General features: G+C 39.5%; 1 protein-coding gene across 3 annotated transcripts in view; it reads right to left on the reverse strand.

Annotated features, from left to right (window-relative positions):
* The window catches only part of LOC126174439 (ATP-dependent 6-phosphofructokinase), an 85,132-nt gene that overhangs the window by 47,235 nt on the left and 20,609 nt on the right, over window positions 1–17,288 (reverse strand). For all 3 annotated transcript variants that reach the window (XM_049921038.1, XM_049921036.1, XM_049921035.1), the window contains exons 5-6: window positions 14,746–14,956; window positions 11,449–11,557 (exon numbers count right to left, since the gene is read on the reverse strand). In XM_049921038.1, coding sequence (XP_049776995.1) covers window positions 11,449–11,557; window positions 14,746–14,956 — 320 coding nt within the window. The remainder of the gene's footprint in view (window positions 1–11,448; window positions 11,558–14,745; window positions 14,957–17,288) is intronic.

Consider the following 17,288-nt stretch of genomic DNA (forward strand, 5'->3'; position numbering starts at 1 on the left):
GCATTGCGTTGCTACTAAATTCATCCCGTGGCTCACAAGTCAAGAACAGAAAGACAATCTGTGAAGAGCTTTTGAATAAAACGAATGAGAACAAGATGTTCCTTAACAGAATCGTAACTGGTGGTGAGGCGTGGGTCTACGGTTACGATGTTGAGACCGAGGTTCAATCTCTACAATGGGTCGAGAAAGGTTCTCCGAGCTCCGAGACCAAAAAAAGCTTGTCAGATCATATCAAACAGCAAAGCCATGCTGATAGTTTTCTTTGACTTTGAAGGATTAGTTCATCATGAATTCGTGCCACAGGGACGAACTGTTAATCGATGATACTATTGGGATGTGCTGTGACACCTGCAAGAAAATGTGAGAAGGAAGCGGCCTGAAATTTGGGGAGACAATTCATGGCTCTTGCATCAAGATACCGCATCCAGACATTCATCCCAGACTTAATAACAAGATTATTAGTTCTTCAACTCCCAAAAACATGCCAGAAAGGAAGCAACAGCAGTTTAAGAGGTAGCAGGTCAGCACGAGAAGGTTCAGGGTGGAGAGCCCCTGAGATATATGCTTCTGGTATTGTATCTATTGTTTAATTCCATTTTCTGATAAGGGAATCAGATGTTGTCATGGTAGCTACTTTCTTCCTGGTAACACTTTATAATCTCATAATCCCTCTCCAGTGACAACACGATTAGTCTTCTCATCAATAGATACACAGAGTGATCTTTCCCCGATTGCAACAAACTGTTTCTAAGGAACTATTCTAAGTACATCTAGTTGGTTTGTGGCAAATGGTTATCTTAACTCAAAGTTTCTTATGTAAACACTTCCACATGTCTATGCAAATTTCTGCACATTTTCCAACCATCACAGAAACAGTTTACCTGGACACATTTGAACATCATGCTGCACCTCAGTTACAGAAATTTCAGCCACAGGTAGTGTTTCACCAAGATGTTTTGCACCAATAAACTAAAGGTTCCTTCTTTGCTAGTAGTTGGATGTAACTTTTCCAGACAGATGGATCAGCAGGGAGGATCCACGTTCACCTCACATAACCCCTCTTGACCTTTTGTTGTGGTTACATTACAGATAAAATGTTCTGTTCACCAGTTCCTAATGTGAAAACTCTTGCAGCACAAATATAACACACTGCAGAGGCAGTGATGTAAGAGATGTTTGCAAATACATGGAGAGGAACTGATTACTGCCTAGACATTCTGCAGGCAATAAAAGGAGCATAAGTGGAAGACTTGCAACAAAGAGTGTAGCTGTATTTAGCATATTTCCTCAGAAATAGATTTCTGTAATCACAGAAATATTTCATGTTCTCCCTGTAGTCGTATGAGTTTGGAAATATAAAAGCGCATACAAAACATGGCAACAGACACACTTCAGGAAATGCAGTGGGATTACTTTCAATATTTTGTTATATCTTTGATTGTCCCATGTTTATTGGGACAGATGTTAGTCTGCCACTCCTCCTCCCATTTATACAAAAGCCGGTATTGTAGATATGTTTTTAAATAAGCTTAAAGTGCTGATAGCATCAACAATTTCTTCTCAAAGGCTCCCTTGGCTAATTCATCTGCTCTGTCAGTTCCTAGCATGTTGATATGGCTCACTGTCCAAAGGATGATAATAGTGGCTTTAGTTCTGTAAAGATCATATAAAAGCATTTGAGTCCGAGCTGCCGGAGAGGGCAGTCGTGTGTGTGTGTTTTTTTTTATTTTCCTGATGAAGGCTGTGGCCAAAAGCTAATGTGTAAGTGTCTTTTAGTTGATGCACATCTGCAACTTAACGTGTCATCTTTACAGTAAGTAGCAAACTATTTTTTCCTTACATTGCCGATAGAAGAGTATCTGGATATTTCACAAAAGTCATATTATTTCCGGGAAACTGTTGAGAGTGTCAGCAGCATATGAAAGGTTTCTGGACAAAACAAATTTTGAAGTATGTGAGAGATCAAACTTGAGTTACCAGTTCCACTGTATAGACAACAATGTTTGAAGAAATTATTATGGATATACGAGAGGGGACCCAAAACAAACCGGATTGCTGTCATAAAAAATTTATTGATGAACCTTTTTACAAAATTACTTCAGTCACCTTCAAAATACTCTCCAATACATGCAATGCAATTGTCAAGTTTCTTTTTCCCACTGTTGGAAGCATGTTTGGAACTCTTCAAGTTTGATATTGTCCAGTGCCCTTTGCGAAGCTGTTTTTACCGCCTCCACATCGTCATAGCGCTCCCCTTTTAGCGTTTTTTTTCATTCGCGGAAATAGGAAAAAGTCGCACGAGGCTAGTTCCGGCGAATACTGAGCGTGGGGAATGACAGACCACCTCTGAGATACCAAATAGTGGGTCACTCGTAAGGCCGTGTGTGCTGGAGCATTGTCGTGATGCAGAAACCAGTCATCTGATCGCCAAAGTTCCGGGCGTTTCCTCCTCACATCCTCTCGCAGACGCCTTAAAACATCCAAGTAAAAGTGCTGGTTAACAGTCTCGCCAGGAGGTATGAATTCCCGATGCACAATTCCATGAACATAAAAAAAGACAATAATTATCGTCTTCACATTTGACCTAACTTGCCTTGCTTTCTTTGGTCTGGGAGAGCTGGGAGTCCTCCACTGGCTTGACGCTTGCTTGGTTTCTGGGTCATACCCGTAACACCAACTCTCATCCCCTGTAATGACATTGTTCAAGAAGTTTGGATCACAAGCAATCTCTGTTTTCAAGTACTGACACACAATCATGCGGATGGTTTTTTTCTCCTGTGTGAGAAGGCACGGAACAAATTGAGCAGCAACACATCTCATGTGCAAATCCTCACTCAAAATCCACTGGCACGAGCTCCAACTGATTCCTGTCTCTGCTGAAATTTGGTCAATCATTTGGCGGACCTTTTCAATGTTCTCCTCATTTCACAATGTTGAAGGGCATCCAAAACGAGCTTGGTCTTCAACACACATCTCACTACGTTTAAAGCACCCAAACCACTCGAAAACCTGTGTGCGGCTCATAGCGTCTTCCTGGAAAGCTTCCTGAAGCATTTGGTGTGTCTCCATTGCAGTTTTTTTAAGCAGGAAACAAAATTTCACACACACTCTTTGTTCTTTTAAAGCTGCCATAATGACTTCGTAGAGGTAACCTGCCAACAGTCAGAGAAACACAATACCACACTTGCATGTTCAGCTCTACACTGATGCCGTCTCAACTAACACCATCTTGCGTGAGAACCCTGCACTACGTGTATGAGTGGCAGCGCCCTCGGAGTCAGGTTTCTTTTGGGTCCCCTCTTGTATGCGTACTTTTTTGGAGCCATCTGTGGAAACCTGGTTGAATGATATGCATTCCTGAAGGACTGAATAGACATGACAGTGGTAAATACATGGGGCCATGTCAGCTTTAACGCCTTGCTTACACCATGGTGATTTGTGACGTTGGGACACAGAGAGTGGTTGTCCAGTGTGTATGATAGCTTTTGCCAAACACTGACAAAAGTACTGTAGTGTGCCCCAAGTTTTTAAATGATCATCAGACTTTGTTCATCATTGAGTTCAACCATAACACAAGCAAACACTCACTTGGCACATTCAGTAATTAGTCATCAGCTGCAATGCACCTACACCAGATACTGCCATGTCACTGATAATAGGTGCTGTACACGTATCGGTTATTTCGTTATTATTGTAGCGCGAACAACACTATGAGGCAAATTAAAACAATGAAAGTCTTCCCTGCTTTTGCCAATCACTGTGTTTAACACATGTAGTTCTTGTTTCAATTTTTATTGACTGGTTGCTTCATATGTGCCGCCAGTAATGCTTATATTGTCTTTTCATTGGTAGGCATTGTAAAAATGTATTAAGTTGCTTTGTGTTCTCTAATGAAACTTAGTCATAGTAAATCAATTCTGCTTAAATGATTCGGAGAGTTTTAGAAAGCATGTCACTACTGACACAGCAGATTTCCAAAATAAACTCTGAGATTACTGGACTTTTTTTGTCAAGTGTTTTAGGTTTCTGGTGAAAAGGAGACTGCAGTGAGAAAACAACACACAGAGGAATATATAGTGCAATCTTTACTTCCACATTAAACTTACAATGACTGGAGTAAGTCAGCGGATGTTGGGATAACGGAAGAAGACTGAATAACAAGGATGTTGTGTAATTCTACTTATTTTAATCCCATAATTAATTAGAAGTGTTGTTGTTGTTGTGGTCTTCAGTCCTGAGACTGGTTTGATGCAGCTCTCCATGCTACTCTATCCTGTGCAAGCTTCTTCATCTCCCAGTATCTACTGCAACCTACATCCTTCTGAATCTGCTTAGTGTATTCATCTCTTGGTCTCCCTCTACGATTTTTACCCTCCACACTGCCCTCCAATGCTAAATTTGTGATCCCTTGATGCCTCAAAACATGTCCTACCAACCGATCCCTTCTTCTAGTCAAGTTGTGCCACAAACTTCTCTTCTCCCCAGTCCTATTCAGTACCTCCTCATTAATTACGTGATCTACCCACCTTATCTTCAGCATTCTTCTGTAGCACCACATTTCGAAAGCTTCTATTCTCTTCTTGTCCAAACTAGTTATCGTCCATGTTTCACTTCCATACATGGCTACACTCCATACAAATACTTTCAGAAACGACTTCCTGACACTTAAATCTATACTCGATGTTAACAAATTCCTCTTCTTGAGAAACGCTTTCCTTGCCATTGCCAGTCTACATTTTATATCCTCTCTACTTCGACCATCATCGGTTATTTTACTCCCTAAATAGCAAAACTCCTTTACTACTTTAAGTGTCTCATTTCCTAATCTAATTCCCTCAGCATCACCCGACTTAATTTGACTACATTCCATTATCCTCGTTTTGCTTTTGTTGATGTTCATCTTATATCCTCCTTTCAAGACACTGTCCATTCCGTTCAACTGCTCTTCCAAGTCCTTTGCTGTCTCTGACAGAATTACAATGTCATCGGCGAACCTCAAAGTTTTTACTTCTTCTCCATGAATTTTAATACCTACTCCAAATTTTTCTTTTGTTTCCTTTACTGCTTGCTCAATATACAGATTGAATAACATTGGGGAGAGGCTACAACCCTGTCTTACTCCTTTCCCAACCACCGCTTCCCTTTCATGCCCCTCGACTCTTATAACTGCCATCTGGTTTCTGTACAAACTGTAAATAGCCTTTCGCTCCCTGTATTTTACCCCTGCCACCTTCAGAATTTGAAAGAGAGTATTCCAGTCAACATTGTCAAAAGCTTTCTCTAAGTCTACAAATGCTAGAAACGTAGGTTTGCCTTTTCTTAATCTTTCTTCTAAGATAAGTCGTAAGGTCAGTATTGCCTCACGTGTTCCAACATTTCTACGGAATCCAAACTGATCTTCCCCGAGGTCGGCTTCTACCAGTTTTTCCATTCGTCTGTAAAGAATTCGCGTTAGTATTTTGCAGCTGTGACTTATTAAACTGATAGTTCGGTAATTTTCACATCTGTCAACACCTACTTTCTTTGGGATTGGAATTATTATATTCTTCTTGAAGTCTGAGGGTATTTCGCCTGTCTCATACATCGTGCTCACCAGATGGTAGAGTTTTGTCATGACTGGCTCTCCCGAGGCCATCAGTAGTTCAAATGGAATGTTGTCTACTCCCGGGGCCTTGTTTCGACTCAGGTCTTTCAGTGCTCTGTCAAACTCTTCACGCAGTATCTTATCTCCCATTTCGTCTTCATCTACATCCTCTTCCATTTCCATAATATTGTCCTCAAGTACATCGCCCTTGTATAAACCCTCTATATACTCCTTCCACCTGTCTGCCTTCCCTTCTTTGCTTAGAACTGGGTTGCCATCTGAGCTCTTGATATTCATACAAGTGGTTCTCTTCTCTCCAAAGGTCTCTTTAATTTTCCTGTAGGCCGTATCTATCTTACCCCTAGTGAGACAAGCCTCTACATCCTTACATTTGTCCTCTAGCCATCCCTGCTTAGCCATTTTGCACTTCCTGTCGATATCATTTTTGAGACGTCTGTATTCCTTTTTGCCTGCTTCATTTACTGCATTTTTGTATTTTCTCCTTTCATCAATTAAATTCAATATTTCTTCTGTTACCCAAGGATTTCTATTAGCCCTCGTCTTTTTACCTAGTTGATCCTCTGCTGCCTTCACTACTTCATCCCTCAGAGCTACCCATTCTTCTTCTACTGTATTTCTTTCCCCAATTCCTGTCAATTGTTCCCTTATGCTCTCCCTGAAACTCTCTACAACCTCTGGTTCTTTCAGTTTATCCAGGTCCCATCTCCTTAAATTCCCACCTTTTTGCAGTTTCTTCAGTTTCAATCTGCAGTTCATAACCAATAGATTGTGGTCAGAATCCACGTCTGCCCCAGGAAATGTCTTACAATTTAAAACCTGGTTCCTAAATCTCTGTCTTACCATTATATAATCTATCTGATACCTACTAGTATCTCCAGGATTCTTCCAGGTATACAACCTTCTTTTATGATTCTTGAACCAAGTGTTGGCTATGATTAAGTTATGCTCTGTGCAAAATTCTACAAGGCGGCTTCCTCTTTCATTCCTTCCCCCCAATCCATATTCACCCACTATGTTTCCTTCTCTCCCTTTTCCTACTGACGAATTCCAGTCACCCATGACTATTAAATTTTCGTCTCCTTTCACTACCTGAATAATTTCTTTTATCTCGTCATACATTTCATTTATTTCTTCATCATCTGCAGAGGTAGTTGGCATATAAACTTGTACTACTGTAGTAGGCATGGGCTTTGTGTCTATCTTGGCGACAATAATGCGTTCACTATGCTGTTTGTAGTAGCTAACCCGCACTCCTATTTTTTTATTCATTATTAAACCTACTCCTGCATTACCCCTATTTGATTTTGTATTTATAACCCTGTAATCACCTGACCAAAAGTCTTGTTCCTCCTGCCACCGAACTTCACTAATTCCCACTATATCTAACTTTAACCTATCCATTTCCCTTTTTAAATTTTCTAACCTACCTGCCCGATTAAGGGATCTGACATTCCACGCTCCGATCCGTAGAACGCCAGTTTTCTTTCTCCTGATAACGACGTCCTCCTGAGTAGTCCCCGCCCGGAGATCCGAATGGGGGACTATTTTACCTCCGGAATATTTTACCCAAGAGGACGCCATCATCATTTAATCATACAGTAGAGCTGCATGTCCTCGGGAAAAATTACGGCTGTAGTTTCCCCTTGCTTTCAGCCGTTCGCAGTACCAGCACAGCAAGGCCGTTTTGGTTAATGTTACAAGGCCAGATCAGTCAATCATCCAGACTGTTGCCCCTGCAACTACTGAAAAGGCTGCTGCCCCTCTTCAGGAACCACATGTTTGTCTGGCCTCTCAACAGATACCCCTCCGTTGTGGTTGCACCTACGGTACGGCCATCTGTATCGCTGAGGCACGCAAGCCTCCCCACCAGCGGCAAGGTCCATGGTTCATGGGGGGTAATTAGAAGTAGTAGCTGGTATACGTCAAAGGGATGAATACATGTCTCCAGCAGCATGCTGTCTATTAGGCTCATATAGAAATCTTCCATAATGAGGAGGACTCTGCTACGATGTACAAGATCTAATAAACCCAGGGCAGATGGTATGAGTGACTCATGCATAATCTACTTGGATTAAGATGAGTGATTAATGGAATTTCATGAGGATGGTTACATCTGCTTCCCAGGATGTATTCCCACAGAAATTTCAGCAAGCAAGTTGCTTTGTGTGTGGCAAACAGCCTTATTTATTGAACACTAGGACTAAAAATGAAAACGGCCTGCTACTTCTCGCGGGTGTTTACCTAAGTGTAATGATCATGTGGCTGAGTAAATCTCATTTTACAGAAGTACGTGACTCTGAATTTTGCAGGTGATAAACAATATTCCTGATTTTGGATCCATGTCTGCACTTTCCATAGCTCAGTATGAAACTGACATTCTGTTACTCATAGTGATGTGAACCTACTGTAGAGACAAAGTAATTTGTAGAATTTAGAACAGACTTTGATTAAAATTTTTTCGTTTATTTTATGACCAATAATTGACAATGCAAATCATAAAATGGGTCCTGCAACAATTGCACCATTTATTGTGTTTGGAAGCAGGATGGTGATCAAGACTCTGAACTCTATGGGACCCCATTTTCCTGTATGTGTTGGTTAGTAAGCAACACATGTACTCTGACATGGAATAGTTAATGGGGTAAAAAATACTTAATCAAAATGGAGCTTGAAGCCACACTTTTGTAGCAAAGCCAAGAAGTGGTGTCTACATGTTATGCCACATGCCTCTTGCAAATTAATGAAGACCATAGATGCCACTGATGTACAAGGCATCTTTGATGGCAGACTCAAACTGTAAAAAGTGATTTCTTGTTTGCAGACACCAACAGTGTCTTATTTGCAGTACATTTGAGCAGTCTGACTCTGGTTGGTGTTAAACTGATTGGTCTGTATCTATCTTTGCTAGGGTTTTTATCGGCTTTTAATGTCAATATGATTATGCTTTCTGTCTTATCTTGTTGAATGCCGTTATATTTATTTTGCCACAGTTACACACGTGATGGACAAGTGGGTTATATATTGTATCTGGTCTTGAGGATGTCTCTTAACTTTGTGCTTCTGTAAATTGGGCATTACATATCTAAAGCATCGGTACTGGTGGAACTTCTATTGGTGTTCAGTATTATGAAAAAACACATTGATAGCCCCTATATCAAACAATGTAAAGTCCAGGATTGAATAACAATATCATGAACAGAACATACTGCTACTCGGCATTAAGACGAGGCACTGAGTCACAGACAGGCACAACGAAAAGACCCTACCACACATTCAAGTTTTAGGCTGTAAAGCTGTCTTCCTTCTTCTACTTCGAAAGGAGGTCTTTCGGCTGAAAATATATATTTAACAATCTTTTTGTTGTGCCTGTCTGTGACTCAATGTGTCCTCTATATGGTGACTAGCAATCTCTCCCTTTTCATAATAATGTTAACACCTTTATCAAAAATTCCAGCTGGAAAGGAGTGTCATTAATATGACAGTTTGGCCCACCCTTGAGATGCTGGCTAACACGTTTTCCAAACAATCTTTCTTTCTTTTTCTTTTGACTGTTGTCAGAGGAAGCATTGCTACACAGATGTTCACCTTTCTTCAATGGTGTCAGCCAATTCTTTTTACTGCTATGGGACTGGCTTGCATCTAGGAGGTCCTGTAGAGAAGGATATTGTGCTGTTTGCTGCTTGGATATTATGCTCACTGTGTCTCTCATCAATGTTCTTCTCTTAGTTTGATATGATTTGAGCTAAAGAGGAGTATGCATACTGTTTGGCAGTTCAGAACAACCGACACGATATGCCTTCAGTGGGCCACAAAAGTGGTATGGATGAGATAACTCGATAATGGTCACTGCCGCACAGATTTCTGTGTGCACTTCACTGTTTGTTACCACTGCAACGCTCGGACTACAGTTAGGTAAACAGCAGTAAATGTACTACAGCAACACTAAAACGTATTGGGGTGTCTTTATTAATTAGACTGCAGTCTTTATTCATTAGACTGCAGTCCAGTTTTCCTCTACTATTCATGTATGGGTACTGAAGTTACTGAGGTTACTATTGCATTAGATCTATTTCTCAGCACAGAATTTCAGTATTAAGATGAAGATGTACACACAACAAATTGTTATTAAGGCAGGCAGGTGAATCCAAATGGCTACTGCTAGGAGTGTAGAACTTAATGATGCCTGATTGCTATAGATGGAAGATTGTATTAACACATATTTCTGTATTAATCTGATTTTTGCAAAAGCTTGATTTATATTTAGTGGTGACAGTAATCTTTATGGTTCCACTGAATAACTGCTAGATATTGGAGGAGGGGTTGGGGGTGGGAGGATAGAGCCAATTAAGGTGATCAGGGTGTAGGCTGGTCGTCACTTGTTCTCAAGTGTCCCAAAGGATAGGTGTAATATCCATGTGTACTGGTAATGGGAAACCCTAGAGGAAATGCGGCTTTCTTTTCAGGAAACACTATGAGAAAATTTAGAGCTGATTTGAAGCTGACTGCCAAACGATTCTGCTGCCACCAATAAACATCGCACCTAAGGACCAGGAAGACAAGATATGAGAAATTAGGGCTCATATGGAGGTGTGCAGACAGTATTTTTCCCTCGCTCTATTTGTAAGTGGAACAGGAGGGGAAATGAAAAATAGTGGTACAGGGTACCCTCCGCCATGCAATTTGCGGAATATCTATGTAGATATGTAAATTCTCTCTCTCTCTCTCTCTCTCTCTCTCTCTCTCTCTCTCTCTCTCTCTCCCCCTCTGTGTGTGTGTGTGTGTGTGTGTGTGTGTGTGTGTGTGTGTGTGTGTGTGTGTGTAAGATTTCCAGAAGGGGGTACTTTTTCCTCCATCAGTGCCGCCACAGTAGGATAGAGGTCTGCAGCTGTTCTAGCATGTCCCCCCCCACCCCCCCTCTTCTGGTGTCGTAAGGTTGGATATCAAGGGAGGTAAATGGTTCACGATTTGAAAAGAGGAAGTACTAACTGCAACATTAGCAAAGCATGTACAAAACACACGCGCACACATTTTGTTTCTCATGTAGGAACAACAAGCAGTCAAGTGTTTTGCACCATTATATTGTGCCTCTTTGGCTCATAAGTTCATTCACATAGAAAGTGTAAAAGATAATCTTACACCACAGAAAAGTGCTATGTAATCTAAGGTATCTTTCCCCAAAAGGTTTACACTCTATTGTACAAATTTGGGAAAAGGGGGGTTAATACAGGTGGTTGAAGAAAAGGGAATTGTAGAATGTGAAGAGAGAGGAGAGGAGAGTGGTGGCGTGGCATGCAGGGGGGGGGGGGGGGGGGGGAGTGCAGTACTGCAATATCTCAGGGCCTCTTGCCTGTACTCATGAAAGATTTGTGAGCCCCATGGGTGGTGGTTGTGCTGGTGACTGTGAACTGTATAAGACTCCTATTTCAAATAAAATATTTTACTTCCTGAAACAGTGCAGAATATGGTGCTAGAAAGTGTGCTCATCCACGCCAATCACTTTAGGAGTCAATGACAGACTCATTCTCTGAGCATGATTAGGGTTACACAGATAAGCCAAGTTAGTTTAAAATGTTAATAAGCTAAACATAAAGCAAAAGTCAAGGTTGCAAACTACATTCAGACACACATTTGCTTAGGTGCCACCCATCCCAAGCTGATATAATGTATTCAGTTACTAAGTATTAGCCCTACCAATAATTTGTAAAAAGGGGTTTTCACATTTTCTTTTTTTTTTCCTGCCTGAGTCTGATTCAACAGTGTGATTTAAGTAGGAAAGTAATGTAGCTGATGGAAAGAAAGAACGTGGTGAAGACAAGATGCAGAAATGAGAAGTCTCCTCTTGCCTGTGCTAACTTCTTGCAGAGTTTAGTTGGCCAATCATGCTCTGGTGGCCATTCAGGAATAAACACAAAATCAGCTTCACTTGTCAGGGCAGTCACCAGCGCCAAATATCTGAAAATTGACAAAACTGATTTTAAATACTATAGTATATCATGATGATAAATAAGATTAAACTGCAAAGTAAATGATGAAGGGCAGCGGTAATTAGCAAATTTCTCAAAATATTAAGTATACAACAAAGACAGAATTTAAAAATGAGTTCAGTAAATCGAATTCTGCCTCTTGTCACAATGGCCTTTATTAATAACACTGTCATTTTACAAGGAATTGAAATGTGGACAATTAGAGTGTTATATCCTGAGCATGGGGAATTTATTCTCTTGTTTTTGTAACATCTTTAATAAATGACAACACAGAGATGGTGAAATTTTATTTACTACATGTAACAATGGCCAGGAACATGTCAGAACAGGGATGGTAAAAAAGCAATATCTGGGAAGGTTACAGTGATAGTTTATGACATCTAAAATGTAGAATGTGGAAAATAGCATTTTAAGCTGTAAACATTATGTTACCTCCTTGCATTTCCGTACTTTATGTACAATATATGTACATGGCAGGCATTGAAAGACTTGTCAAGGACCTGTTTGTTATCTAATAAATGTTTATTATCTAATAAAAACTGCTGATATAACTGGAACAGATAACTGTCTGGGAAGTAGGAACCTTTGACTCAACTTCATACGTAATAATCGACATTTTTGAAAGCCTGCAGCTGTAATTCATTATTCAAATAATGCAATACTGCACTAGTTACACATTTTTTCACGCTTACCATGACATGTTTAGGGAATTTTTTCTTGTTGTCAAGCACAGATTTATATATAATTATTTTGTGATGTTTGAATGTTTGTTATTCTGCATCTCTTGCGCTGTACTCATTTTTGCAGGTTATCAGGTACTGTGCCTCCTCAGTTATGCGCAAACCAGACACATGCAAACTATCATTCACATGGCTGGTTTGTATCAAATCACAAAAATACATACGTAAGTTCTGCACTTGGCAACGAGAATAAACTCTCGAAACACATTTTTCTCAGCATGAAAAAATAAAAAAAATACATTACCAGCGTTGTGTTTAAACTAAAAACATTTGAGCAACACAAAGTAAATGACTGTACCAACTAGTGCTACATGGCCAAATGCTAAAACATGCTAAATATGGTTCAACAAAGGTGTCATGATGATCACAACTATGAAACTGCATTTGTGCAGTACAGACAGTTTGGAAATGGTTCTGGTTGGTCATGAAATCTTTGCTTGAATGAACCCAGTTATTCACAGCAGCCACCACACCAAGTAGAGCTTGGCAGTGGCGAGAGAAATGGCATGCATTGCTCCAGCTTTTATGGGTTCATTGGTTCAGATTGCTGAGTCGACTGCTCTGGTGTCAAGAAACTAACCACATAATATTTGTAAACACTACTGGACGGCCAACATCATGCCAGCGTCATTTTTTTTCTCCTACGAACATTTTTTCGTAATGCATAAATTGTGGGAAAATTATAAATATGTTGACACAAAATCAGGTGCAAATTAGCATAGCTGATGTAGGAAATTTGATGGGAATGATAAAAAATGTCATAAACGGTGGGAAAACATTAATTCTGTGAATGTAAAGGTGGAGTTATAGTGTGTGTGTGTGTGTGTGTGTGTGTGTGTGTGTGTGTGTGTGTGTGTGTGTGTGCGCGTGTGAATCTCATTTGTGCATGATGATATATCAATTCAAAACCTAGTCTAGAGGAAAGTTTTACTGTATTGAAAACACACAGCTTCATTTCTTTTTCTACTAAATGACATGGGTTTAGCTGTCAATGAGAAAGTATGCTACAAAAATAATATTATGTCCATGAAAACTGAATGGGACTGGCAGCAAAAGTGAAGCAGAATAAACATTTCTGGCAGGGAGAAAGCCGATAGATGACTTTATGCCACTTGTTAATTGGGGTGAATTTTCTGTACAAGGTAAGAAGGCTACTGACAGACAGCAGACACAATTTCTGCAAAATTAAGAGGTTTCATACAGAATGTACCATCTAATTGACAATGAAATAATGCACAGAGTGACAGTGAATACTGGAAGTCTGTGTGTTACATTAGATGGAAAGTGGATTTTCCTTTGCTCACATTGGTAGCAGAACATGTGGTGTTTACCATGAAGGAAAGACAACAGATGTAAAACTGAAGAATCATAAGAAGTTTCTTCCTTACATGCTCCATTTCTAACATGTCTTCAACCTGACTAACTTCAGAGAATGGAGTTAGTGAGAAAGATGAAAGATACATCGCTAATGATACTGGACAGTAAATCAGCAGCTCTAGTGCTGGTAACAAACAAAGGAAATGCAATGGTTTCAAAAAAGTTTGAGTATGTTGTCAATTTAAGTATCTGCATCAAAAATTCTTGCAATGAAAATGTGTAGTGTAGAAATGGTCCCAACAAAGTTCTTTGCTGGCTTCCAAAGTACAAGAAAATAGTCAGATGATGACTTACTGAAAGTTGTGTAGCCTCCTAGTGGATGGATGAAAAGTTTATTACGGGTGGTCAGTGCATCGTTCTAGGACAAAGTAAGACTGAAACATTGCATTTTTTAAAAAAATTGGTGATTCAACAAAATTATTGGATACGTTGAAAGTGAATATATTTGCCTCAGGAAACAGTCAAAATATGTGCAACGTCAAATACCTAAAAGTTACAAAAACAATGTCACTGGAATGTGAAGGTACAGGTCATTGCTGAATGTAGATCCATTGTTATATTGTAAAAAAATATACTGCTGTATTTATTCAGTAGACTAGGGTATATTAGCATATTAAAGCATATTCTAAACATATTCTAGTTCAAAATTAGTAAAAACAAAGAGAAATTAACTTTATTTCTTAAAGACATGCAGACACTGTGATAAATAGCTTTCTTCTGGCAGATGCTGTCACTTAATAGGAGATGCTGAAATGCAAACAAGTAATGCATAGAAAGAAGAATATATGCTACAATCAGGCACAATGAGTTCAGTTTATTCTGTTAAGATAGAAACAGATAAAAATTGGTTATAGCATATCTTCTACACAAGAGCTGGGAGTAGATGACATTAGAAAATTTGCAGGAGTAACACAGATAAATATTGCTGGAGGAGGAGTTTAGAGAAGGTCTTTATCCAGTAAACAAACACACAGGCAGAGAGAGAGAGAGAGAGAGAGAGAGAGAGAGAGAGAGAGAGAGAGAGGACATGGTTACATACCCACAATGTCGTCCCATGACCTCCATAATAAATGTGCGCTGATGTGAGAAAGCTGTTGAGACTATGGCATCAACAGCCTCAATAATTCGATGAAGGGCAGAATCCGTACCAATGGTCATGTCAGTACCACAGAAATCATTGTCTATGGAACCCACCAAACCAGCAATATGAAGATATGTGTACTTTTCTCTGCTTTCTTTTGTGATTTCGCCTAAAAAAAGCAAAACTTGTGAACCATAATCATTAAAAAAGTGTATCATGTAAAATTAATAGAATTTTCACCATGTATTGTTTATTAATAACTTTGCTAAAGGTCCTGTCAATTGGTAACTGTAATTTTTATGCTAGATTTAATTCTGTTGAGAATTAGAAACCCAACATGCAATCTTACATACTGGTATGCAATATTTATTACTCAACACTAAACATCTGGGTCTTAGACCTGCTTTAGGACAATGTTCCTACCCGCTGACACAAAAAAAATGTTACAGCCTCTAAAAAAATACAATTTACTTTGACATCTGTCTCTTTAAAAATTTAAACATTATTTTGCTTCTGTTGGGAGTGATGCTGAGACAGAAAATGATTTCACCAAACAAGTAATTTTTCAATGAATTACATGCACAAAAGATACACTGTACACACACACACACACACACACACACACACACACACACACACACACACAACAACCATAGAGTAGAAAGAATATATCCACATGCAATTATCTCAGGACTGTTTTGAAATGTGAATGTGTATCCTGAGACAACAAGTTTCATAATGCCAGCATATTAAACTTACTGTGCATAAATCACCATTCAGGAATAATCAATTTTTTTTAGTCTGCCATGTCTGAAGTTTATGTATTATATTAAACCCATCTCCCATAAAACAAAAAAACCTTCGATCAGCATTTCACCAAGTTTAACATTCTATTCATAACATCCACACCAAAACAAATTTATGTCATCCTTTCCAATTGCAATATAATTAATTAATCTTGGATACTGTATGTATGAACTCATTCATTTGCACCGGAGCAAAGTACAGGACCTTAAAGCTTATTTTAAATGGCTTTTATGACCTGTGGGCCACTGCCTATTTGCTAAGAACAGTTTCAAAATTATCTCTCTCTGTCTTCCTTCTTCATTTTAAATTCTAAGATCTTAAGGCCTGTTCAACCAATAATACAGCTCCCTCAAAATTAAAAAAACGAAAAGAAAAAAACTGCGATATTTGCACTGATACAGCACTTAAACCAGGTACAAAACTCTCTCATTCATATTATCTACACTTCTTTCATTAGTTAGTTTCATGTTCCACAGAGCTTTTTCATATTACATCCAGTCTGATCCCTCCAAAAACCACCTTCGGAGCACATCTCTTGTCACTCAGTATTAGCCTGATCTCGAACGTATTAATCAGCTACTTCGAGAAGGCCATGACCTCCTAAAATCATGCCCTGAAGTGAAACCCATTCTGTGTAAGATTTTGTCCACCACACATTACATAAACACTGTTTGGCCTCTTAAACTGGCACGACTACCATCAAGTTATCAGTCAGGATGAATGGGCATAAGCAGAAGGTTTATACCGGCAACATCCAATAACCAGTTGCTATAACATGACACTCGTGACCTCTGTGCCTCTTTCACCATACGTGACATCTGTATTCTTCTCCCGGTTTCTCAGAATTCCGCAGGTGGGAACAAGCGCTACAGTACGTCCTTCGTTCTTGCCACCCACCTGGACTTAATTTACGTTAATTTCTTCAATCTCAGCATTCCTTCACAGTAACTACTCCTTTCTTCACTCCATTTTAGTTTTCTACATCTTTCATTTTCTGACCTGTCTATTTTTTGTTGTACCCTCCTCCCATCTCTGTTACATACAATGCATATAGGTTATCACTCTCATTAAGTCACACATAATGTCTTAGCAGTAATCTCTGTCTTGCATATTAACCCATTTTCCACCTTGTCTCAGGTTTTCAAATCTCGCCCAGGCAGTCCCCACCAATCAGTCTTTCCTTTTCATCCTGTAGAGTAAGTCTCCCCTGACCTGGGGTTCTGGGTGACTTTTCCGAACTCTACCCCTTTTCCTTCACCCCCCTCCCTTCCTCCTCAACGCTTCTATGGGAAAAGGAGTCACCGGCTCTAAAAGTTTGCGTAAGTAAAACCTATTTTTTATGTGTGTGTTCTCCTGCCACCACTTGGTGAGTAAATTTTCTGTCTATCCGATTACATTATATTTTCATTACATTATATTTTCGAAAAAGATGATTGCTACTGATCATATAGTGGGGAGATTTGAGTCACAGACAGGCACAACAAAAAGACTGCTAAACAAATAATATTTCAGCCAAAAAGCCTTCTTCTGAAGTAGACAAAACACACAAACACAAATTCACACAAACATGGCTCACACACACGACCACTGTCTCTGGCCGCCGAGGCCAGATTGCAAGCAACAGTGTCACTCACAAACTGTTGCTTGTAGTCTGGCCTCGGCAGCCATTCAGAAGACTGATTTTTGGCCCAAAG

This window comes from Schistocerca cancellata, chromosome 1 (genome assembly GCF_023864275.1).
Source record: "Schistocerca cancellata isolate TAMUIC-IGC-003103 chromosome 1, iqSchCanc2.1, whole genome shotgun sequence".
Lineage (NCBI taxonomy): Eukaryota > Metazoa > Arthropoda > Insecta > Orthoptera > Acrididae > Schistocerca > Schistocerca cancellata.